The 25,885-nt window shown below is 48.5% G+C and overlaps 1 protein-coding gene across 1 annotated transcript in view; it reads right to left on the bottom strand.

Moving 5' to 3' along the window:
- The window catches only part of MYO5B (myosin VB), a 208,613-nt gene extending 184,313 nt beyond the window's left edge, over positions 1-24,300 (bottom strand). Inside the window, exon 1 of the mRNA XM_064176833.1 lies at positions 24,130-24,300. Coding sequence (XP_064032903.1) covers positions 24,130-24,156 — 27 coding nt within the window. The 5' untranslated portion in view covers positions 24,157-24,300. The remainder of the gene's footprint in view (positions 1-24,129) is intronic.
- Between the last annotated feature and the right edge of the window lie 1,585 nt (positions 24,301-25,885).

Genomic DNA, 25,885 nt, shown 5'->3' with positions numbered 1-25,885 from the left:
GGTGATGTCTACTTTGCTCACAGGCTTGCTGAGATGTATAAAAACATAAGTCAAAACATAGATAAGACACTTGGCACTGCTCTCACTCAGGCTGCTGGCTGAGCTGCATCTCTCTAACCTCACCCTCCATTTTGGACTAATCCACTTTGCTTCCTAACCCCCTGGCTGAACCTCTAATCTTCCTTGGGACTGGGGTAAGGTTGAGAGGGGTAGGGGGAAGGTGAAGAGGTGGTTGAGAGCCCCTTCTGGGGACTCGGGTTTCTGGGAGGGGAGTTGTGTTTCTGTATTACCTTTTACCTTGTATATTTCTGTCTATAACTGTGTATACTGTAAATATCTGCTTGTATATTGTGCTAGCTGTAAATAAAAGCTTCATTCATGTTTCCAGAGCTGGCTGAGTCTAGTCTGGGTGATTTATAAAGTGTGGGGAGGTGGGGAACACCCAAACCATCACACCTAGACTTTGATTTATGGGATGTTTCTTCAGCACTTTCTAAGCAGAGGGGTGTGTGGGCAAGACCCTCTAGGGCTACCTCCCTGTCCTCTTCATTTCTAAGGAACTGAAGGAAAACAAACTGATTACCAAGGATATAAGCAAGCAACGGTTTTTTGGTTGTAATTAAAAAATTCCTACACTAAAGTTTGTCAGTGAGATTTTAGTTGCCTGGAGAACAGCAACAGTGGCCAAGAGACAAAGCTAGAACTGATCTGTGGAAAAGAATCTATCTCACAACTCATAGGGAGTTGTGAAGCAAGCATGTTTATTGCAGGGTCCTGCACTTTGACCACAACAACCCCAAGCAACTCTACAGGCTGGGGACAGAGTGGCTGGAGAGCAGCCAGGAGGAAAGGGACCTGGGGGTACTGGTAGGTAGTAGGCTGAAGATGAGCCAGCAGTGTGCCCAGGTGGCCAAGAGAGCCAATGGCATCCTGGCCTGCATCAGGAACAGTGTGGCCAGTAGGACAAGGGAGGTTATTCTGCTCCTGTACTCAGCACTGGTCAGGCTACACCTTGAGTATTGTGTCCAGTTCTGGGCTCCTCAATTCAAGAGAGATGTTGAGGTACTGGAACGTGTCCAGAGAAGGGCGACAAGGCTGGTGAGGGGCCTGGAGCACAAATCCTATGAGGAGAGGCTGAGGGAGCTGGGGTTGTTTAGCCTGGAGAAGAGGAGGCTCAGGGCAGACCTCATTGCTGTCTACAACTACCTGAAGGGAGGCTGTAGCCAGGTGGGGGTTGCTTTCTTCTCCCAAGCAACCAGCAACAGAACAAGAAGACACAGTCTCAAGTTGTGCTGGGGGAGGTATAGGCTGGATGTTAGGAGGAAGTTCTTCCCAGAGAGAGTGATTGGCATTGGAATGGGCTGCCCAGGGAGGTAGTGGAGTCACCATCCCTGGAGGTGTTCAAGAAAAGCCTGGATGAGGCACTTAGTGCCATGGTCTAGTTGACTGGATAGGGCTGGGTGCTAGGTTGGACTCGATGAGCTTGAAGGTCTCTTCCAACCTAGTTGATTCTATGATTGCAATGTTGGGTACAGAGAGGATAGCTACACCAAGCCTGCAGATGCCATAATTTGTGTTAGAAAAGCATATACACTCATGGTAAGAGGTAGGGTTATTACAATGATTTCTTACAATAGGTGTGATGATTATTAAAATTAGTTCCTGGAGCTCATTAACACAGGTGTCCTCCCATTCTCTGCCCCAGTTCCACCCTCTTGGTGGTCTTCTGGTGGTCGCCTGAGATGAAGGCCAGCAGTCTTCCTCACAGCATACTTTTCACCCTCAGTCAGACTTTGCAGCTGGCTTCCCTTAATTGTTTCCTTAGATTTTAGTCAAGATGTTTCAGCTCCTCTTTATCTCTGCACTGCTTTTTTTAGCCATAAAAAAAAAAAAAAAAATCCAAGCCTGGACTTTTCAAGGTTATCTGCTACAAACCTCCAATTAATTGCTATAACCACTTCTACAAAGCTTGATATTTATGGTTACATAATATAACTGTTTACTACAAATACCTTCTTACACCTTAACCAAGAATGTGCATCTGGTCTGTTTTGCCCTGTATTTGTGAAACTTAAGGGGTCCTTCACCAGTATCCTTTGATTTTGTACTTTTCCTTCATTGGAATAAATGAAGTATTTGAAGCAGTGAACAAATCTTCACACACCATTATTTGCTCAGGAATGGGGGGCTGAGATAGGGTCTCCTGCAGGGTAGCTTTGGGTTAGGATATTGCAATAATCTCCAGGTCACTGGGAATGTGACTTGAGCTTGGCTCCACTTCTCCCAGGACCATCTATGTGTCAGACTACAGATGTGGACTTATCTGACGAGTTACTTTATATTAATATACATATTTTGTCTCTTCTCTCCAGTGAGACAAAGACAACAAGCAAAAGAAGCTGAAATTGGTTCAAAACTCAGAAGAGCAAGGATGGGAATGGACCTCTGAAGATCACCCAGTCCAACCTTCCTTCTAAAGCAAGGTCACCCACAGCAGGTTGCCCAGCATCACAAAGCCCAGTGTCACACAGCTGAGGAAACTCACTGAGGAAGGATTCTTTTTCACTGTAGAAAACAGGGGATACAGCACAGGCAGGTGGCCACATTTTCCTCCTTACGTCCTTAACAGCTGTCCAGTTAAAGTACTGAGATTGTGACTTTCCACTTCTTCTAGAACTGATATCCTGCAGCCTCTCATCAATACCTCACAGCAGCTCCCTAGAAAACCATCCCCTCAATCACAGAATCATTTTGGCTGGAAAAGATCATCAAGTCCAGACATGAATCCACCACTACCAGGTCACCACTGAGCCACATCCCTCAGTACCATATCTAAACGACTTTGAAACCCCTCCAGGGATGGGAACTCCACCACTGCCCTGGGCAGCCTGGTCCAAGCATTGACAACCCTTTCAGGGAAGAAATTCTTCTTAATGTTCTCCTGCAACTCAAAATTCAGGGACTGATGGAGATGTGTCTTCCAGTATCCTGCCTTTTGTAAGCTTTAGTCTCCTCTACACCTAAAGATTGTTTGTGTTCTACAGGAAGGGCTCAATTCATTCTCTCTAGCCATTACCTCTAGGGCTTGAATTTCATCCATGACTTGGCAACATCCCCCATGAGTTAGGCAAATCCAAGTTTATCTCTTCCACTCAGATGGGTGGTTGCCACAGCAGCACACAAACACACACTCCCATGCAGCTCAAACACAGCTCCCACGAAACAAGGAAGTGTCCACACAGCAAAAAAAAAACACAACACAGAAGGACAAAATAAAGCAGATTTCCAAATATCATTGAGCCCAACCATTAACCCAGCGTGGCCAGGTCTGCACTAAACCATGTCCCTCAGCAGCACAGCTACACAGCTTTGAAACCCCTCTACAGATGGGGACTCCAGCACTGACTGCTTTGGGCAGCTTCTTCCAGGCCTCGACAACCCTTTGGGGGAAGAAATTGTTCCTCATGTCTAACCTAAACTTCCACTGGTGCAACTTGAGGCTGTTTTCTGTGGTAATGTCACTAAGCTCCCTGGGAGAACAAAAGGTATCTTCTTCCCTATACGCTGAGCCTGAATGACTCCTCCATTCCTGGACATTTACACTCCACTAGCAGTTTGGCTTAAAGAGATTCTGCTACTCTTCTCTCCAAGCCCCCACAATCCCCAGAGTTTAGGCAACTCTGTGAAAACACCTGGAGCAATTTCAGCTCTGCTTTAGCACTTGAGGAGTAAAGCAACCTCAAACTACTGATTGAAGAATACAACAGCCACTGAGTTTCATCCATGATCAGGAGTCGCCTCCTTGCCTCTCCTTCTGCCAGGAAACTGAGATGAATTCTGTGTAGTTGCATCCTTAACCCAACTCTTTGACTAGCCTCTTCACCTCTCCCATCCACAGCCAAGCAGGATGATAAACACCAACCAGTCCTAGCCACTATTGCTGCCATCCTCTCCATAGCACCTCTCACCCTGCTGCTCCCCACTGAGCTGGAGGGCTGCAAGCCCTTATCAGAACGTTTACTAAAGCTATTGCCAAAGCACAGCTTTCCTGTTCCCACCCACGCTGGGGATAAAACCAGCTTTCTGTCAACAAAGAGGACATGCAGAAACACCTCAGCAAGTGCAGAGACTCAGAAGAGAGGGGAATAGGGCCTATTAGGGCAAGATGCATTCACCAAGATAAATGCAAATATTTGCTCTCCTTGCTCTCCCCCTGATTTGTATTTGCAAACTGGGGTCACTCCAGGAGCAAAGCTGAAGGATGTCCCCAGTATCAACTGGAAAGCCACAAGCCAAGCTACCCTGCAGAGTAAGACTAGCTCAGCCTAACACCCAGGCAATCTGCTGGTCACCTGTCCTTGATGCTTTCAATCGTTCCCCTATCATAGAATCATAGAATCAACCAGGTTGGAAGAGACCTCCAAGATCATCCAGTCCAACCTAGCACCCAGCCCTATCCAGTCACCTAGACCATGGCACTAAGTGCCTCATCCAGGCTTTTCTTGAACACCTCCAGGGATGGTGACTCCACCACCTCCCTGGGCAGCCCATTCCAATGGCAAATCACTCTCTCTGGCAAGAACTTCCTCCTAACATCCAGCCTGTACTTTCCCTGGCACAACTTGAGACTGTGTCCCCTTGTTCTATTATCTCCTTGACCCTTCACTGATGGCATTTCAGATACACAGACTGCGCCAATTTTGAAGGGACCCTCAAAGGTCATCTTGTCCAACCCCCCCTTTCAGTGAGCAGGGACATCTGCAAGTAGATCAGGCTGCCCAGGGACACTTCCAGTCTGATCTTCAACATTTCCAGGGACAAGGCCTCCACCACATCACTGGGCAACCCCATCCAGTATTTCACACCCTTATTGTGCAGAACTTCCTCCTGAGGTCCAATCTAAATCTACCCTGGTCCAGTGCCCCTCATCCTAGGCCAAACAGAAAGGAGTGTGGGCAGCAGGACAAGAGGGGATTCTGCCCCTTGGCCCTGCTCTGCTGAGGCCACACCTCCAATGCTGGCTCCAGCACTGCTGTCCCCAGCAGAAGGAGGACACAGAGCTGTTGGAGGGAGTCCAGAGGAGATGAACCAAGGCCTGGAGCACTTCTGCTATGAAGACAGGCTGAGGCAGCTGGAGTTGTCCAGCCTGGAGAAGACTCCAGGGGTACCTTAGAGCTGCCTTCCAATAGCTGAAGGGATGCCGCAGGAAGGCTTCAGAGGAACCTTTCCATGAGGGTGTCTAGAGGCAGGGCAAGGGCAAACGGTTTGAAGCTGAGCCAGAGCAGGGTTAGACTGGAGCTTAGGGAGATGCTCTTCAGTGCGAGGGTGATGAGACTCTGGAATAGGCTGTCCAGGGATGCTGTGGATGCCTCCTCCTTGGGGAAGGCTGAATCTAGTTGAGAAGTGTCCCTGTCCATGGCAGGGAGGTTGGAGTAGATGATCTCTGAGGATCACCCCATCCTAAGGCATTCTAGGATTCTATGATCCTGGCTTTACAAACTCTTCTGAATAGTCCCTCCCCAGTCTTCCTGTAGGTCCCCTTCAGATATGTCCAGCCACAGGAAAATGGATCTGAGCTCCAGCCTACTGCACTTCAGAGAGGCCATCTCAGTTAAACCCTAAGTTTTTGCAAGGTCTGCAAGCAACACAGGGGCAGGGGATAATGTGTCTGTCACCAGGATAGGCACAGCACAGACACAAAAAGAGCTCACTTCAGGTGCCAGCACTGACATCCCAGTGAGAAACCCCAGGGGATTGGTATTCACAACAGCTCTTTTCAGAGCAAAGCTGCTTAACTTGTTTGAAAGAGTATTTCAGCCTGCTCTAAAAAAAAACCTTCTCATCCACTTTCCAATGTCAAAAGGTTTGGTTTCATTTGAAGGGGAAAAACTAGACTGGATTGAAGGAAGAAATGTTTGACATTGAGAGAGGTGAGAGCCTGTTCCAGGTTGCCCAGGGAGGCAGGAGACACTTCATCTCTGGAACCATTCCAGGTCAGGTCTGATGGGGCACTCAGCAACTTGCTCTGGTTGCAGATGTCCCTGGTGAGTGTAGAGGTGTTGGACTAAAAGAGCTTAAGAGGTCTCTTCCAAGCCTAAACATTCTATGATTCCATGATTCTATGATGATTCTCTGATTGCTTCAGCTTTTCTTAATCTCTGCCTGGAAACAAGGCTGAAAAAGCAGCCAACTCTCCATTTTTAAACTGGCCCCCTTCCATAAAACAATGTCCTTAACACACTCAACTCAACCAGTGACGTGAATCCTTTAGATGGATGCTGTGACTCCCAAGAGCCTCCTCCAAGCCTGACTCATGGACACTGGACAACTGTCTTAATGCAGCAGCCAACGTTTAGAGCAGACATAGATGGCCAGGTCAGCACTCAACCACATTCCTCAGCATCACATCTACAAGGCTTTGAAAGTCCTCCCCTTTCAAAGCCATGCAGATGTGGTGCTGCAGGACATGGTTTAGTTGTGACCCGTCAGAGCTGGGTTAACAGTTGGACTCAACAATGTTAAAAGTCATTTACCAACCAAAATGATTCTGTGGTCTACAAAGCCTGTAAGACACAAGGAGACTGCTGTTTAAGGGGTTAAAATAGATAAAGTGGATGTAGACAGAGCCTCCTCTTGAAACATCTCTTGGGTGTTGCTCACACAATGAGCCATGGTTCAGATCTACATTCACGTCCAGCACATCTAGCTGTTGGGCTGGGGCTGGCTCTTTCAAGTTCTGGCCACTGCATTTTGCTCTGTCCTGACTTGCTAAATTACAAAAGCTTTGTGCTAGCAGCAGGAGTGAAGCCAAGTCCTCCCAAAATGGCCTCTTCACTCCCAGACAAACTAAATACATTGAAGTTTTGTCTGACTGCAGGACAGGTTTGGCAATATCCCAGATATATTATAAGCTCTTCCCAACTTTTCCAGCTGCTTCCTCAGCACGTGAGAGCAAGCAGGCAAGACCACCTTCCTCCCCCTCCACACTTTAGAAGTCGCCCAGACTAGACTCAGCCGGCTCTGGAAATATGAATGAAGCTTTTATTTATAGCTAGAGCTAGCACAATATACAAGCAGATATTTACAGTATATATAGTTATAGACAGAAATATACAAGGTAAAAGGTAATATAGAAACACAACAGCCCTCTCAGAAACCTGAGTCCCCAGGAGGGGCTCTCAACCACCCCTGCACCTTCCCCCTGCCTCTCTCAACCTTACCTCAGTCCCAAGGAAGAACAGAGGTTCGGCCAGGGGGTTAGGAAGCAAAGTAGATTAGTCCAAAGTGGAGGGTGAGGTTAGAGAGATGCAGCTCAGCCAGCAGCCCCAGTGAGAGCGATGTCGAGAGTGAGAGTGATTATCTAATGTTTTTATTTCTTGTTCCTATACTTCTCAGCAAGCCTGTGAGCGAAGTAGACATCACCATTGTTTTCTTTCCACAGACTGTAATCTAGTTCTTCTCACCAAAACATTCTAGCCTGCTTCAAACTAGCACACCATCACTCCTGAGTCATCCAAAGATCACAGCAGCTCTCAGCATCACATTTCAATCAGGGCTTCAACATCCACTGCTAATGCCTCAAATTCCACTTGAGTATTTCACAGGACACATAGATAATTTGGAGTTCAGAGACCACATAAACACAGATACACAGAATATTTTGGGTGGGAGTGACTTTTAAAGGCCATCTACTCCAACCCCACTGCAATCAGCAGGGACATTTGCAACTAGAGCAGTTTGCTCACAACCCCAAACAACCGCACCAGGAATAGTTCCAGGGATGGGGCATTTGCACCTCTCTGGACAACCTGTCTGCCACCCCAGCGACCAATTCACCCAGGGGAAGGTTCAAAGGAAATGGATTTATCTAGACAAGCAACCAGGGATACTCATCTTCCATCTATCACTAACAGCGTGTGAAAGTAATGTTTGCCAGCAGAGATGCACTCAAAAAACCTGTCAGTCTACAACCTTCAAAGCTTCAAGGCAGAAGATGCAAGACCTCATTGTGAGACAAATGGAAAAAGTACCTGAAGCTTATTATAAATGTGTCTCTTACAAGGACAGAATTTGGGAAACCACTCAGAAAACAAGAGTAGGTTGGGTTTTTTTAGTATGGTAAGAAGCAGTGGAGTCGATGACCAGAAGCAAAAGCAGAACATCAGAAAACACCTACAGCTGAATGATCACTCAAAAAGATTGTGTTCCAAGTAACAGTAACAGGCTGAAACCCTGGACAACCTTCCAGGATCCAGCAGAAGTTTCAACACACCTCTGAAGTGGAGTTTTTCCCCACAAAAGAGTTTCCATGCAGCATCTTCCCATTTTGATGAGGGCTCTGACACTGCTCCATCACATTGGACATTGATACCAGCAAGGCAAATTGCAAGAGACAGTTTAGCTCCGAAGTGAAATTAAGAGGCAAGTGTTTCTGCCATACTCTGGAAAGATGACAAAGTTGTTTTTAATAAGGGGTTACAAGAAGTTTTAAGCTGGAGCTGGTATGGCTCAGCAAAGGCATAACACTGCACAAAAGAACGGCCTCAAGATGCTTGACAGAACTTGCAGTGCTGCAAATTAAGTGGCTACTACTGGAAGAATGTTCTCTTGTCTTGTCTTTGAAGAACAAAAAGGTTGTGCATGACAAAGCTAAGCATCAGTCTGGCTTTCTCACAGCTGTGTAACATCACAGACTCAAAGGATCATAGGGTAGCAGGGGTTGGAAGGGACCTCTGGAGATCTTCAAGTCCAACACCCTTGCCAGAGCAGGACCATAGAATTTAGCATGGGTCACACAGGAACACATCCAAACTGGTCTTAAAAGTCTCCAGAGAAGGAGACTCCACAACCCCTCTGGGCAGTCTGTTCCAGTGCTCTGGGACCCTTATAGTAAAGAAGTTCTTCTCCATGTTGAGGTGGAAGTCCCTGTGCTGTAGTTTACATCCACTGCCCCGTGTCCTATCACAGGGCACAAGTGAGCAGTGTCTGTCCCTTCCTGATCTCCACCCCTCATATATTTATAGACATTGATTAGATCCTCTCTCAGCCTTCTCTCCAGACTAAACAGCCCCAGGGCTCCCAACCTCTCCCCATCAGGCAGTGCTCCAGTCCCCCATCTTCGTAGCCTTCTGTTGGACTCTCTGCAGCAGATCCCTGTCCCTCCTAAACTGGTGAGCCCAGAACTAGATGCAATATTCCAGGTGAGGCCTCATTAGGGCAGAGTAGAGGGGGAGGAGAAGCTCCTTCCATTTGCTGGGCACACTCCTCTTAGTGCACCCTAGGACTCCATTGGCTTTCTTGGCCACAGGGGCACATTGCTGTCCTATGGAGAACTTGTTGCGCACACCAGGACTCCCAGGTCTTCACTGGGCTGCTCTCCATCAGATCCCCTCCTAACCTGTACAGGTGCAGTTTATTATTCCTCCTCAGATGCAGGACTCTGCACTCATCCTTGTTGAGCCTCAATAATTTCCTCTTTGCCCAGCTCTCCAGTCTGTCCAAGTCTCACTGAATGGTTGCAGAGCCTTCAGGTGTCTCAGCCAAGCCTCCTGGTTTGGTACCATCAGCAAACTTGCTGAGCAGACTCTGTGCCCTCATCACAGTGCTTCAATTCTGCAGCTTCTGTTGCTGTTTCAGTCAGAGCCCTCCCCCAAGAGCCCTGGAACAGGGATCAACCATATGTAAGGTTTGTGGTATGAAGAACACACAGAAACCTGGCTTCATGGATTCATATTCTTCTCTTAGATGTACTGCACAAAGTGGATACCTTCACGAGCTAGGACACTTAAAGCAAACTCATGGCTTCCTCAGCTTGTGTTGGTTGCCAACAGGTAGACCAAAGCCACAGCAGAATGGTCACAGGTGGACCACAGCACAGGTGTACCAAAACTACAGCACAACATTTAGTACCACACCACCCCTCAGCCACCCCTGTGCTGCAAGTACCAGTGTCTTCTGTTTCACCAGAAAACAAAACAAATCTATCTTGAACCCAAGAAAGAGTTACCAAGACAAAGGAACACTTTAAAATTACCAAAAAAAAAAAAATTAATTCTCTCCACCCTGTGAAGGTTTCCCCCTCCCCCACCACATTCTAACCTCTATTGTCTGAAAAGCATTTATCTGAAAGTGGGTCATGTCTCCTGGCATTACTAAATCTTCCCAAATTTCCCCTGATTAGTCAAAGGTGATCTCCCAGCTGACATCTGAGTGATGGAGGCAGTGGGTAATGCCATTTCTTCCCTGAATGAGCCACATCAAAGAGTGCTTATAAGGCAAGAGACAGAATGCCAGATAAAATGGTCACCAACAGATTGTCCCCAAAGCGCTGCTGGGGAGAATTAAAAATATTTGGAAGACATTGTTCTTTTAATTCCCATCAGAAACATTCAGCCCTTATCACTGAACATGGGGAGATTACAAACTGCCTCCAGACGGGCTAAAAAGGATGAAACCACACTAACTTATGGACTGAGGGGCAAAAACATTTCCGTGCACCAAAATCCCAGAGATGCTGCATCAGCCGCAACATCCAGCCTGCTCTTCACACAGGAATGGCCATAGCCACCATGTTGGAGATTCACAGGATCCCAGGATGCATTGGAAGGGACCTCTGGAGATTGAGTCCAAGCCCCTGCCAGAGAAGGGCCATAGAATGTAGCACAGGTCACACAGGAACATATCCAGATGAGTCTTGAAAGTCTCCAGAGAAGGAGACTCCACAACCTCTCTGGGGAGCCTGTTGCAGTGCTCTGTGACCCTTACAGTAAAGGAGGGACCTTATTGCTGTCTACAACTACCTGAGGGGTGGTTGTGGCCAGGAGGAGGTTGCTCTCTTCTCTCAGGTGGCCAGCACCAGAACAAGAGGACACAGCCTCAAGCTACGCCAGAGGAGATTTAGGCTTGAGGTGAGGAGAAAGTTCTTCACTGAGAGAGTCATTGGACACTGGAATGGGCTGCCCGGGGAGGTGGTGGAGTCGCCGTCCCTGGGGCTGTTCAAGGCAGGATTGGACGTGGCACTTGGTGCCATGGTCTAGCCTTGAGCTCTGTGGTAAAGGGTTGGACTTGATCTGTGAGGTCTCTTCCAACCCTGATGACACTGTGATACTGTGAGTTCCTCCTCATGTCAAGGTAGAGCTTCCTGTGCTGTAGTTTACATCTGTTTAAAAACTGACCAACTCAGGTGTTGAGCTGTTGGAAAGCAGCTATGTAGAGAACAACCTGGAAGTGCTGGTGGATGACAAGTCACCATAAGCCAGCAATGTGTCCTCATGGCCAAGAAGACAAGTGGTCTCTTGGGCTGCATGAAGAGTGTGGCTCCCCCTCTATTTGGCTCTAGGAGGCCACATTTGGAGCCCTGGGTTCTGTGCATCCCTGTTGAAGAGAGACAAGAAACTACTCTTGTTCAGTGGTGCCTAGGGACAGGACAAGGGGCAGCAGACACAAAGTGGAAACCAGGAGGTTCCACCTAAACAGGAGGAGAAACTTGTTTGTTGTGAGGGTGTTGCAGGCCTGTAGCAGGCTGGCCAGAGAGGCTGCAAAGTCTCCTTCTGCGGAAAGCTTCCAGCACCAGCTGGCCATTGTGATGCTGGACAAGCTGCTGTGGGTGCCCCTGCTTTAGCAGGGGAGTTGGAATGGATGATCTCCAGAGGTCCTTTCCAATGCCCACCATGCTGGGATTCTGTGATCAACAACAGCTTAGACTTAGGTAATGCCTTGCAAATGATCAAATATTAATAAGTGGATTCCTCTGAAACTAAAAAGAAAAAGGATAAAAACCAGTAAGCCTGATATTCAGAAAAGAAAATACCAATTTAATCACAGAATTGTAGAGGCAGAATCACCCAGAGTAGGCTGCAGATATAACTTACATCCAAAGCACAGGATGGCTTAGGTTGGAAGGGACAACTACCTGAGGGGTGGTTGTGGCCAGGAGGAGGTTGCTCTCTTCTCTCAGGTGGCCAGCACCAGAACAAGAGGACACAGCCTTAGGCTGCGCCAGGGGAGATTTAGGCTCGAGGTGAGGAGAAAGTTCTTCACTGAGAGAGTCATTGGGCACTGGAATGGGCTGCCCGGGGAGGTGGTGGAGTCGCCGTCCCTGGGGCACTTTAAGGCAAGGTTGGACGTGGCACTTGGTGCCATGGTCTAGCCTTGAGCTCTGTGGTGAAGGGTTGGACTTGATGATCTGTGAGGTCCCTTCCAACCCTGATGATACTATGATACTACTATGACTTCAGAGATCACCTCCTCCAACCTCCCTATCACAGGCAGGGACACATCCCAACTAGACTTAGGTTTTCAAGGCCTCATCCAGCTTGGTCTCGAATACCCCCCAGGAAGGGACATCCACAACCTCCCTGTGCAACCTACACCAGAGTCTCATCACCCTCATACTGAAGAACACCTTCCTAAGAACCAGCATTCACAACTATCATCCCTCGGAGCAGGAGGATGCCAAGGGAGGACACCCATCTGAGACTGAGATCCATTCTTGCAGGAAAAACAGATGAAGAGCTTAAGAACTTCTCAGGTCAGTGGTCAGTGAGTCTAGGGCAAAGTTTAGCAAGAGCAGGGTTTGCATTCTGCTGATTTACTTCACATGATCTTCCAGCACTGACACTTTGTACTGGAGCAAAGGCTGACAGAAAATAGCACCTCTTTTTCAGTAAAAAAAAAAAAAAAAGGGAAACATAAAAAATATATATCTATAAAAACCCAAACAAAACAAAAACAACAAACAAAGGATAGTGAAATCATGGAGAGTTGAGACTTTCAGCAATTGCCAAAGTGAATATTCTGAGAACAGACTGGTTTAAAATATATATCAATGTGGGCACCACATTGTTTCTAGGACACAAAAAAAAAGGAGGCTCAGGGAAGCTGCTTTTGGGTAAACCAGTGGTTTTTTTTTCTGGCTGACAGTGGACTAGGGGGTGCAAACATCAGTGCACTCATGCTCAGGTGGCTCACTCTTTGAGGACTGTGTGGAGCTGTGCAACATGAAGCAGCTTCATCCTTCCCACCCTCTTCAGCATGGAGTGTGAACTGCTGAAAGCTAAATTGAAGCACATTTTGCTCCTAAATATGATTTAAGCCCACCTCCATGGTCAAGGAAAGGAGTATTTCATGCTTCTCAAAGGTGGACAGCACTGCTCTGGTCCATCTGGCAGCATGGGGACAGTCTCCATGCTGGGGACAGAACTCCAAAGCAGGTGTGAACACAGTCATCACCCACCACAGCAGCAGCAGCAGCAAGGAGGGCAGAACATGAAAGGATGAAGATTAGCTCCGACAGCCTCAACTCAAGAGTTTATTTTGGCACCAAAAGAGCACACAAGCTTCAAAGCAGCTCCCAGCCAGAAAGCAAGGGGCTGGGTGGCAGAAATCAGCCCCAGGGGTGGGGGGTGTGAGGCTGGAATCCACAGCTGCTCTTGTCACCACCTGCACCAATGCACCTTTAATCTTGACCATCAGTATTTTCTGAAATTCAGACTTACTGGCCAGGTCCAAACAAAATCAAAGGCTTTAGAAAAGAAAAAGGCAACAAACAGAGAGAAAGATTTCAGATCTGGTAATTTGAGGCTCTACAGAAGCCAGCCATGAACTTTCTGTCTCTCTGGCCTGGATCTTTATAACAACCCGGCCATAAATTAGTCCATGAGAGAGCCAAAGGCAGGTCCAGCTCAAAAGCAAGTCCTTCAACCAAAGACCTCCATGCTCTGAAAGTGAATTAGCCACAAACAATGTGTTCCAGCTCCCATGACCAGGCAGAAGAGGAGCAAATTGCTTCTTGGCCACAACATCATCTGGGAGAGAAAATCCCAATATTTGAGGAGGGAAGTCTTAGCAGACACTCCTGAGGGCAGCTCCTCACCAGCTCACAGGTGAGATGTTCACACTTTGAGTAGATATGGTTTCCAAAAATAGAGCATTCAGCGCTGTTGAAGGTCTTGCTTCAGCCAAAACTTGACTTGTTGGTATCATTAACTACAAGATGGGCAGTACCCCATCCCTGAAAACACCCCAGGTCAGGTTGGACAGGGCTCTGAGCAACCTGATCTAGTGGAAGATGCTCCTGCTCACTGCAGGGGTGACCTTTAAAGGGCCCCTCCAAACCAGTCTGTGGTAGTGCAGGTGTTCATGGTCTATTCCAGTAGCAAGCTGACCTCTTCACAGGCCAGGTAGAGATAGCACAGTAGGGGACAGCACAGCAATGTTAAGACACCAACTGCATGAAGGGGACTTGGCCTTTTATTTCCTTCACTACTTCCAACCTTTGAACGTGGTAGTAAAGGTAGGTTACAAGAAATGGACACTCCACAAGCACAGGGAAGGCTGGCAAGTGCCACACCAATACACACACATCTACTTCCCTTTGAGGTCTGTGTCAATCTGGAGATGGATGCTCTCCTCCACCTTATCTCTAAAACAGTACACATGGTCCTACTAGGAGATGTGGGACCAATCCAACATCACAGTACTACAGTGCTGTCACGTGAAAGCCATGTTATCTGAGCTCAAAGTAATTAAGAAGCATAAATCCAGGAGGGAGTTACTCAACTTAATTAGACTGAAAATGAGAGCGTACATCATCTCAGTGTCTGAGTCCACTCACTGAGATATGCTTACACTGGCTTTCTGCTTGCTTGGGGTGTAGCACCAAGGACCAGCTTCACACCAGGCATGAGTCACACCAGTCAGGGTTTCTGGTTGGTTGTTGTTTTTTTTTTTCTTTTTGTGGGGGGAGGTTGGTTTATTTCAAACAGTTTTCAGCACTGATTTATTGAGACACACATTGGCACCCTCAGCTGCCTTCCCGTGCCCAGTGTGCTCGAGGACTTGGCAGTTGAAGGTTTGCCTGAGCCACCTCAGATCATCCCTGCGGGGCTTTCAGAAGAAACCAGACGTTCCCTTCACTGTCCCCCATGCTTTTTAAGAGCCATCTTTAAATTATTTAAGGGTCTTTTTTGCCTTGAAGAGTGGTGACTCGCCAGGACACGTCCCTGAAATGTAACATGTCATTTTAATGAGTAGTGGCCGTGATTCATCCGCAACACATCCTGCCCTCAACAGCCCTGCAAACTGGTGGTTGGCACATCCTACCAGCACCTCACACCTCAGAAGCACCATGATAAGGGAGCCTTAGTAATGACTCACAGGAGGGTGAAGGCGTGGAGTAGCTAGGTTTAAGTGCTGGTTCCACACTTCAGTGGAGGCACCAAGCGAAACACATCTCTTTGCAAAGCCTGCCAGCCCCACGGGGCTGCCCAGTGCTGAGCAGGATGGGAAGTGAGCATACACTGACAGGATTTAGTCAACCTCAAGCACACAAAAAAATGTTCTCAAGGAGGAACTAAGCTGGCAGAGACTCAAGGGCAGAAGGATGTGTGAGACCCAGTGGGAACATCCAAAATACAGGATAGACAGGTAGACATAGCACTTATCTCCTACTGGGGAGCCAAGTCATATCAGCACCCAATGCTTGAAGCACATCTGCACCTAACATCCAGACCACACAAAACCACCCCACTGGTACCACCACCGATGACCATAAGGGACCAGGAAATATAGAGTAAAGGAGGTGGCAATGAGTGTGCAGTAAGGAGGACAGGGTCAGGATATCCTGCAACCTGCTCCACACCAGATTAAGTTGGACTCAATCTTAAAAGTCTTTTCCAACCAAAACTATTGGTAGGGCAGGCACAGAGACTTATTACACAGCATCAGTGGTCCAGAGCAGGTTCTTAAAGTACTAACAGCACCATTTGCTTCAGATACACAAGCACAGAAGCCTAAACAAAACCCATCTTGTGGAGGAGAAAATAAAGAGATAAACACATTTTTAAACAATCAAATTGGATTTGGTTAAAAGTGGTGAAGAAATATGGCATAGCAGATCAGAAGAACATACTGCTGGAGGAGCTGCACCACCATCCCACCATCCTGCACCAGCCACAGGTTTGGCCATACCTTGCAACTACGAGCTTGAATACTCCTTATAGTAAGGGCTTGTAGACCTCTGTTGCTTATAGTTCTTGTTGTCCTACAATACAGCCTTAGACAAATTCAATTCATCTGACAGAATCTCAGAATGGTTTGAGTTGGAAAAGACCTTAAAGAGCATCTAGTTCCAACCCTCCCACCATGAGCACAGAATCACAGAATTAATCAGGTTGGAAAAGATCTTGTAGATCATCAAGTCCAACCTACCGCCCAATATTATCTAGTCAACTAAACCATGGCACTAAGTGCCTCATCCAGGCTTTTCTTGAACACCTCCAGGGACTGTGACTCCACCACCTCCGTGGGAAGCCCATTCCAATGGCCAATCACTCTCTCTGTAAAGAACTTCTTCCTAATATCCAGCCTAAAGCTTTCCTGGCACAGCTTTAGACTATGTCCCCTCATTCCATCACTGGTTGCCTGGGAGAAGGGACCAAACCCCCATCTGGCTGCAACCTCCTTTCAGGTACTTGTAGACAGTGATAAGGTCCCCCCCAGAGCCTCCTCTTCTCCAGGCTAAACAACTCCAGCTCCTCAGCCACGCCTCGTAGGCAGGCACACCTCCTGCTACATTAAGTTACTCCACACCCCATTCAGCCTGGCTTTGAACACATCCAGGCTTGGAGCCCCCACAACTCCTCTGGGCAACTTGTTACAGCGTCTCACCACTCTGACAGCTCACAGGTTTCAATCGGCTGGAGAATACTCTGGACACAGGCAAATGAACAGCAAAAGGAAAGCACAGATGGAGAAAAAAGTCCCATTCCCAGACTGCAAGCCCTCTCCTGTAGGGATGTTCCTCTCCAGGAAAGGTAAAAAGCAGGTAGGTCAAATCCCTAATAGGCTCATTAGTAAAATTAGTTTACCACGACCCAGGTACCAAAGACCATTTGAAACTACAGGCTACATGAAGTCCATCACTCAGCAACCTCTGGTCTTTCCCACCCTTGCCGCAAACTCCTAACAAGTCTTAGTTCCTTCTCGAGAACTAGGCTAAGTCCAAACCCAACCTCACAAGATGTGTCTTGGGAGGCACACAAGGGCATTGCTTTACACAACAACCTCACACCACATAAAGCTCACAGGGAGTTTTTTTTAATCTCCATTTGCTGAAGAGCAAATTCTTCACCAAGATGTTTTGCAAATGTTTCAGGTGTCTGCTGGAGCTGGAGGTCTTGCTGCAACAAAAACAAGTCATCTTCCTGACCTGGGCTGCAGTTCATGCTGATATTCCTTTAACCACTTCAAAACGTCCCTGTTTGCAGAACAGGTCAAAGAACAGCCCATAACACGACAGGAAAAAAAAAAGAAAACCCAGCTCAGGGCTTCACCTATGCTACACTGCCATCTAACCCAGAAGGTCCAGAGTCCACCTTCGTGCTAAACTCAGGCTACTCCTGTGCCTTCCTTCACGGACAACTATGACTGTGAGGGTAAACTACTCCTGTTTTCAACAGAGCTATCAACTGGTGTAAACTGCAAGTCCAACGTGCCCTTGTTGCACTGTGATGACCAAGATCAGCTTTAAATGTGAGTACAGATTAAATACTAACACATGCAGCCTTCTCTTCCTTGGTCACCAGAGGGATGCAGAAGAACACATTTAGGGTCATTACTTCCTAGACCTAGTTATTTGGTGGCAGAGGTGAATAATGAATCAAAAACTCCCTCTTGTAAATAAATTCCTCAACAGCAGTCAGCACACGACAAATTCCCTCAGTCAAACTCCTTCGTTTAAGTAAAAAAAGACTAAGAATGACTCACCCCATCCCACTCCAGAAGAGCCAGGCCCTACTGGTCCTTCACCCTGGAGTTACCCCAACAGATGTCTGCAACCCAGGGTGTGTGCATCGGGGTTTCACGCACACAATTTCACATTCCTAAAGCAGGAACAAGGCAGGAATTCTTTCCAACACAAAGCCCTGCAGCAGGATGTGCACCTGCACTGCAGCAGGACAGCATGGGGGTGGCTTCAGACATCTCCTGCCCACCAAGGTGGACACATGTCTGCCAGGCCCTCTCCTATCTACTCAAAGCCTTATAACCAGAGGAGTATTTAAACCCCCAACTTTGGCTTTGTTTTTCTCTCCTCCATGCTGTCTTGGAAGCTAAGAAAGTCTCCAAGCTGCTGTGGAGGTAGCCATGCCCTTGGCACAGTCCCCAGCTGCAGAGAGAAGGCTGGAGCAATCATTATTTTACATTTCAGTGATTTTTTTTTCCCTCTCTGCCACTACAGATAATAACAAGGCAAGATCAGGAGGAGACTGAAGTACACCAACAGATCCAGCTCCCTCAGCAAGGCAGTTCCATCCTTAAATAAAAATCCCAGCATGGGTTCTGAGCTGTCCCTGCCCATTGTGGTGTGATCTAGACATGTTCCCATAATCTAAAATCAAGGGGAAAACCAGCCCAAAAACCTTCAAGTACAGCCTGCTTTTCTTAACAAGGTTTCAGGAGCTTTGGGGCAGAGCTCCCATGGACGTTGTGACTGAATCCCAAACTTTCACTCTCCCCTACACTTACCCTCACCACTTTTTTTCTACACAATGCTCAGAAAATCTCTTTCCTTCCTAGTTGCTGCTCGACCCCAAACCAGCACACAGGCTAAGGATGAATCCTCCCTGAGCCGTGAATAAATCATTCTCAGAAGGTTTTATGCCAGAAGGTTTCTGCCAATTCATTGACTCATTCAGCAAGTGGATCGCACTGGCAATATTTATTTGCTTTTGAAAAGCTTCTCCCCGGGGCCAGAAACCACCAATTCATTCCACCTACTTTATTTAACACAACTTCAAGTGAAATCCAGAGTTTTTCTACACCCAATGCTAAAGAAAAGGATTTTTTTTTTAATGCATTAGGTCCTAGAGCCTATCAAAAAATCCTTAATAAAAACAAAACAAAACCCACCCACACACCACACCAGCTACTTTGCGCTATGAGAGGAAAAGAAATAAAATCAGAAATAAATACTCAGGTTTCTCACTCTTCCAGAGCTTGCAGCCTTCTGGGGAGTCTATCTCGAGCTGCACAACACCCCAGAAGCAGACAAAAAAAAAAAAGGCACAGCTTGTTTCCCACAGTGGCAGAAGCACTTTTCCCTTACTTAAATGAGCAGTTGACATATTTTATAAAGCACCTTTAAGAGAGAATTATCCAGAAGATAATTTTATCTGGTATAGCAACATGAAGAATCATGAGGTGGAGGGGATTTTAAAGCTCATCGTCTATTTCCAATGCACCTGCCATGGGCAGGGGCATCTCCTGTTAAACCAGGTTGCTCAAGATCTCAATCAGCTTGGTCTTAAACACTTCCAGGGATCACATCCATGCTTTGTCTGGGAAACCCATTCCAGCGTCTTACCACGCTCACTGTAAAGAATTTCCCCCTAATCTCCAGTCTCAGTCTCCCCTTTTTCAGCTCAAAGGCATTGCCTCTCATCCTGTCACTACAAGCCCTTGTTAAAAGTCCCTTCCCAGCTTTCTTGTAGCCACCTTCAAGTATAAGAAGGAAGTCTAAGGTCACCCCAAAGCCCTCTCTACTCCAGTCTGAACAGCCACAGGTCTCTCAGACTGTCCCCATGTGGGAGGTGCTCTGTCCCTTTGACTATCTCCATAGCCTCCTCTGGACCCTCTCCAAAAGAGCCACATCTATTTTGTGTGGGGAGCTACAGAGCTGGAGCTTCACCTCTCCACAATGAAGGCTACTCATGTAAACCAGTCTAAACTCCACTTCAATGCTGTAAATGAAATCATTGCTTGGAGATGGCATGAGGCTGCATCCTCTCTTCATGCTGCCCAGCACTCGAGTCACAGGATCAGGGCAGCTCCATTATTTTCTTACTGATGGCATCTGCACAGGCTTACAAGCATTGGACTGTGGCTACCTTGGCTATAAGTTCAGTTGCATCAGCAATAGGTTTCTTTGGAGGGCTCTGGAGCATGGTAAGCAGGCAGCTGCCTTTACCTCCTGCTGCACCTAAAGAAATTTCCCTGCCCAGCTGCAACCAATTCAGTTGGGCACATCCCACCACTGCCACACTCCAGCTGGAACCTCAAGTTGATGGCAGAAGTAGAACTGGCCCCAAGTTGCTTGTGGTGCACACATTAAGGAATGCTCCACCACTTCTCCATCTGGAAGAGGCTTTTGGAAGATAGAGTAGTCCATGCCACAATATCCCCTAGTCCTCTTGCATGTGTCAATGGACCCAGAACCACCCTTCACCATACAACTGCTCTTCTGCTGGGACAGAAGTCACACCAAACTCCCGTCCACTTCTGTAACGAAATAAAATCCACAGCCAGACAATCCCCAAGTCCTCAGGAGCTGCATCAGAAATGGGAAGAGTTGCCCAGATAGGTGGAAGATGGCACATCCCTGGAACCATTCCAAGTGAGGTTGGATGAGGCTCTGAATGACCTGCCCTAGTTGCAGATGTCCCTGCTGACTGCAAGGAGTTTGGACTAGGTGACCTTTAAAGGTCCTTTCCAACCCAAACCAGTCTGATTCCAAGAGAATTACAGTGGTCTCCCCATAACTATTTACAGCCTACATGCTTGAAGGTTGATGCAGCTTTGCAACTATTCTCATGTTCATAATTAGGCACTGACATTAATTAACCCCCACCCCCTGTCAAGCAAGCTATTAAACACCAGTCATGCCTGCTCTTAAAGTGGCCCAGATGAGACATCCCATGGAGGGAGCCATCCCATGGTGCAGACCAGCAACTCACAGCTGCTGGTGTTTGCATGGTGGGTTCCTCTCCAGTTTAAGTGCTCCTCAGGGTGGTGTGGAGTTTAACGTAGCAAATTCATCAGCATGACCTAACAAGCATGAACTTAAGCATCCAAGAAAATACTACGTGCCCTGCAAGGATTCAGGAGATCTTTTGCATCAAGTGAAGGGCCATCTACGTAACACACAGCAGCTTCCACTGCAGCCAAAGCAGCTCCTCAGCACTTTGAGGTGCTTGATCCAGGATGGTTCAAGCAGGAGGAAGGGCCCCAACAGAGGTATTGTTGTGGCTGTGCTAATGCAACATTTGCACATCAGATCAATATGCTTTTAGCAAGACAGCTGTATTGATTCTGGGTAGCCGGATCATCCGCCCTCTCTCCCTCTGCATCCTCCCTCAGAAAGCCTCATCCTGCCGACAAGGTGAGCCAGGAAACCCCACCTGTGCTCGTGGAAAGTCATCTTCCGAACAATAACACCCCACTGAGGCTCTCCTGCTCTTCTCCACTCCTCTCCCCAACTCATCATCATGCCGAGTCACTTTGTGATATCATCTTCTGGCACCAGTGTGCAGAGAGTGCCTCAACATCCAACTGCTCAGGGCAGGGCAGCCCTCTGCAGCAGGTTATCTTCTCCGCACTGTGCTCTCCACCCAGTATGAGATGCAAGTGCAGAGTGCAGGCCACAAGGCCCAGCAACCACATACCCAAAGGTGATGTCCAAGTAAGCACCAGGATCCTCCTTAATGCCTTGCAAAACTAGGCTAGAGAGGAACAAGTCTGCTTCATCTTAGTGATCTCCAGCAGCAACTGGCACCATCAGGTTTATCAGCTGAGGGTCTGCAGAACAGGTCTTACAAGGAGCAACTAAGGGAATTAGGGTTGTTTAGCCTGGAGAAGAGGTTGAGGGGAGACATTCTGGCTCTCTACAGCTCTCTGAAAATGTAGGGGCTTGGTCTCTTCTCCCAAAGAAGAGACAGGACAAGAGAAAACTGCCTCAAGTTGCACCAGGGGAGGTTTAAGTTGGACATCTGAAGAAGTTTCTTCCCTGAAAGGGTTCTTAAACACTGGAACAGACTCTCCAGTGAGGTGGTTGAATCCCCATCCCTGAAGGTGCTCAAAACACACAGGTGTGGTGCTGAGCAACACGGTTTAGCAACAGATTTGGTAGAGTTAGACTTGATCTTAAAGGTCTCTTCCAACCAACATGACTCCCTGACTCTATGAGGGCCACTGGGTTTGTTGTGTTGGGTTTTTTTAATTTTCCTACTGCTTCAAAGCCCAAAGGTGGCACAGAAGCCCCATGCAGAAGAAAAAATCAGCAGGACAGTCCTAAATTTCAATGCAACACCAGTGCTCAGCCCCAACTATGACCTATATGGGTTGAATGCACCATCCATGGCCCTACCATCTATTCTACCAGCTGTGTCCCTAAAATGTCCTTGCAAGACAGGATGACACCAGAAGAAGGACCAGTGCTAAAACACCATCTCTCATCAATATTTGCTGGTACTAAAAAATAATGATATACACAGATCGTCACCAGTCCTGATTGCTTCCCAAAAGCCTCTCACCCACAAGTACCGGCACAAGAATAGGATATCTTATACCCATTCAACAAAGGAACAGGAATATAAACCCATCCAAGGTCACACAAACACATGACACAGGTCAATTACTTGATCATCAAGTTAAGAATCAGTTAACCTGGCTGTTACAATCAGCCCATTGATAGGGATAACTCAGCACTTACAGGCTGCCTCTCTCCTCCCCAGGGAAGCTACCCATCGCTTCCATGTGCTCATCTGATGAGATGCTGTGGTTGGCACCTCAAAGCTGCTCAGCCACAGTTTTCCTTGTGCTCTCATTCAGTTTGTCAAGGGAAAAGATTTTCCAGACCTGAGCCCTTGCTTTTGAAGCACTCCCAAAAAGGACTGAGGTCAGCCTGCTCATGGACAAGGGCTTCCTAAATTCCCAGAGGTTCAAAGCAGATTCACACTTCATCCTGCATCCATTTGATTTTGGCAGCCAAAGAAACAAGTTTCAGCCCCCAGTATTACATAAAACCTGTCTGGAAAACGAGCTACAGAAGGAGGAATCTGCAGCAAAGTTCAGCCTGGGAGACTGGCACCAAGAGGGCCAGTGCCAACCTGGCAGCATCTCCATTAGAACACTAAAATTTAGAACACTAAAATTCTCGATATTACAGTAGATGATGCTGGCATTTTACAGCCTTTCGGCAAAGCCCGTTCTGAAGCCCAAGCACTTTTCTTGATGAGCCTCTGCCTAGCATCACTGATGGCTTTTACTGAGCACATTCCCTGGATCCCGGCTGCCCGCAGCGCTCCCGGAAAGCCTCGGGAAGATGCGGAGTGCAGGGAGAGGGCTCTCTCCCTATCGCTTATTGCTGTGGATCTCCCGCTGTGTGCGAGGAGCAATTGCATCAAGCCGAGTCAAACAGCAGAGATCTCTCCACACGAACCTCTCACTGGGATGAGGACATAAAACCGCAAGCCATGTGGAGTCCATTCCCAGCTCACTTTGGCCACGGTACTCCTATACCCTGAGCTCCAAGTACCCCACAGCCACCAAATAATTTAATAACAAAAGGAAAGGGGCGGGAAAAAAAAAAAAAAAAAGGTATTACCTTGCCTAAGTAACAGGCTGTGCTTAAAAATCAGCACCCAAGCTTGCTATCCTCCACTTTTTCAGAGGAAATCTGGGCTTCTCCCCGGGAAGCGACGGGAGGGGAGCCAGATGCCACCTGGCCGGCACACCAAGGTGCGCAGCACCCTTGCCAGGTCACCAGCCATGTTCCCTTCCCCGCCTGCCATGAGGAAGCAGCGAGTCCAGCCCTACACCTGCCCAGGGACTGCACGGGGGAGTTGGGGAACAAAACAGGGCTCCGGAAACCGGGCACCTTAAGAGCACTGCGGTTAGTTACGGCGGTTCTAAGCACTGTTTTCTCCTCTCCCTCTACCTTCTTATTTCAGAATATATGCGGGGGGTCTGGGGAAGCTCGAGAGTGCTTCTCCGCTCAGGTGGCAGACCTCAAGAAGGACGAGGCCAAAGCTGTCACAACGCCCCGACCCACCGGCGAAGTTCCCCCTTCCCCGCACGAAACCGGCCGCGTCGCTCTGCCTGGAGCCCCGGAAGAGACCGTTCACCCAGAGGGGCAGAGGACGAGGGGAGACCCGTCCCGGCTTCCCGAGGCAGGCCGATACCGGCGGGAAGGCGACTCGCGGGCGGCTGGGAAAGGGTCCCCTCTGCTTCGTGAGTACCGTCCCGGGGTCTGCGGGGAAAGTTGCAAGGTCTCTCCTACGACTGCGAAACAACCTCCCTCAACACATGCGGAAACCCCACACACGTCCCTCTCCGCGCCCCCTCCCCACTCACCTTGGTGTAGAGCTCCGCGGCAGACATGGCCGGGGCGGGCAGCGCTAGGCTCGGGGCATGAGGCCGGCAGCCAGCGAGCGACGCCGCTGGACACAGCAACCGACCGAGCGACCTTTACACCCGCCGCTGCTGCCGGCCGGGGCACCGGGAAGGGAGCGGCGCGGCACGGGTGGGGGGTGCAGGAGGAGGAGGCAGAACCGCTCCGCCCCCGCCGCGCCCCGCTCAGGTATGGGGAGGCTCAGCTGCGCTCGGCTCAGTTCGGCTCGGGTCGTCTGGGCTTGGGCTGGGTTCGGCACGGCACGGCACGGCCGGAGTCGGCTTAGCCCGGCTGGACTCTTCTTCAGCTCGGCTCAGTTCAGCTCGGTTCGGCTGAACTCGGCTCGGTTGCCCGCCAAGAGCCGTCCGTTCTCCCTCCGCCGCGGGGCCAGTGGCGGGGCTTGGGGCAGCGCTTTGCTCCACTGTCTGCGTCGCCTTATTTCATTTTCGTTTAGTTCTTTAAAATTTAAAAAAAGTCCTTTTTATACATTTTTTTTGCTTCCTCTCCTGCTTCCCAGGCACTTCCCCAGGATTTCTCAGTAGCAGCCTCGGCTCCTGCCCTCATCTCTGGGGAGCGCCCTGAGTGAGCCACCTTGGTTCCTCCACCCGCGGCACTCGAACTCAATGTGTTTGTTGTTGTATTTTTTTTTGGCGGGTTGCCTTCTGTTCTCCTATTCTTCTGCCTTTCCCGCGGAAGACTAAGCCCAAGGTGATGTCCCTCGATGCTTTGGGGCTCTGTCATTCCCACCGGCCCCCAAGCCATTGAAGATGACACATATATTGGGGTGCAAGAAATTGTTTCAATGGGGTGGCCTTTGCCTGTGTCTGAGGTGACAGTGTTGCCCACATGAACACACCAGAAAGTTATTCAAGAAAAACAATAGGCATTGGGGTGTGTGGGCTCTAAAGGTGCTGAGAGGGATGAAGCATCTCTCTGACATGGGAAAGGCTGAGAGCCCTGGGGCTTGTTGAGCCTGGAGAAGAGCAGCCTGAGAAGGGATCTGATCAATGCTCAGCAAGAGATAAAGGGCAGAGGTGCGAGAGGATGGGACCAGACTCTTTGTCGGTGGTGCCCAGGACAAGGGGCAATGGGCACAAACTAGAAGCCAGGAGGTTCCACCTGAATGGGGAGAAACTTGTTTGTTGTGAGGGTGCTAGGGGCCTGGATCAGCCTGACCGGAGAGACTATGGAGTTTCCTTCTGTGGAAAGCTTCCAACCCCAGCTGGCCATTATGATGCTGGGCAAGCTGCTGTGGATATCCCTGCTTTAGCAGGTGACTTGGACTAGATGATCTCCTTTCCACCCCTTCTCCTGCTGGGATCCTGGGTGCTCCTCACAAGCCCCAGACTTCTTCCCATGTTGTGACAACACATGGAAACCTCAGGTGTGGGTGGATAGGATGGGTGAGGCCATGGAGCAGTGAAGGGCTCTGGGGGACTCAGCATGGTAGGTAGGGTGCCAGTGCTAGAGGCTGGGAGCAGTTACCTTTTGTGCAACAGGCACCCCATCATTGTGCATCAGCTTTGGAATTGTACGTAGGCATAGCAGCAGTGAAGTTTGCCACTGAATTGAGAAGGGAAGTACAAACCAGCATATCTGCAGTGAAATCTTCAAGCTCTCTGCATCTGTATGGGGGTTTGCAAGGAAAGGTTTAGAGCATCAGTGCTGACACTGACAAAAGTCATCAGGACCAAGGTGGCTGTTGCTAAACACAATATA

This window comes from Pogoniulus pusillus, chromosome Z (assembly GCF_015220805.1).
Source record: "Pogoniulus pusillus isolate bPogPus1 chromosome Z, bPogPus1.pri, whole genome shotgun sequence".
Taxonomy (NCBI): domain Eukaryota; kingdom Metazoa; phylum Chordata; class Aves; order Piciformes; family Lybiidae; genus Pogoniulus; species Pogoniulus pusillus.
Note: the sequence above shows the minus strand (reverse complement) of the source record. Positions and strands in the feature narration are given on the sequence as shown.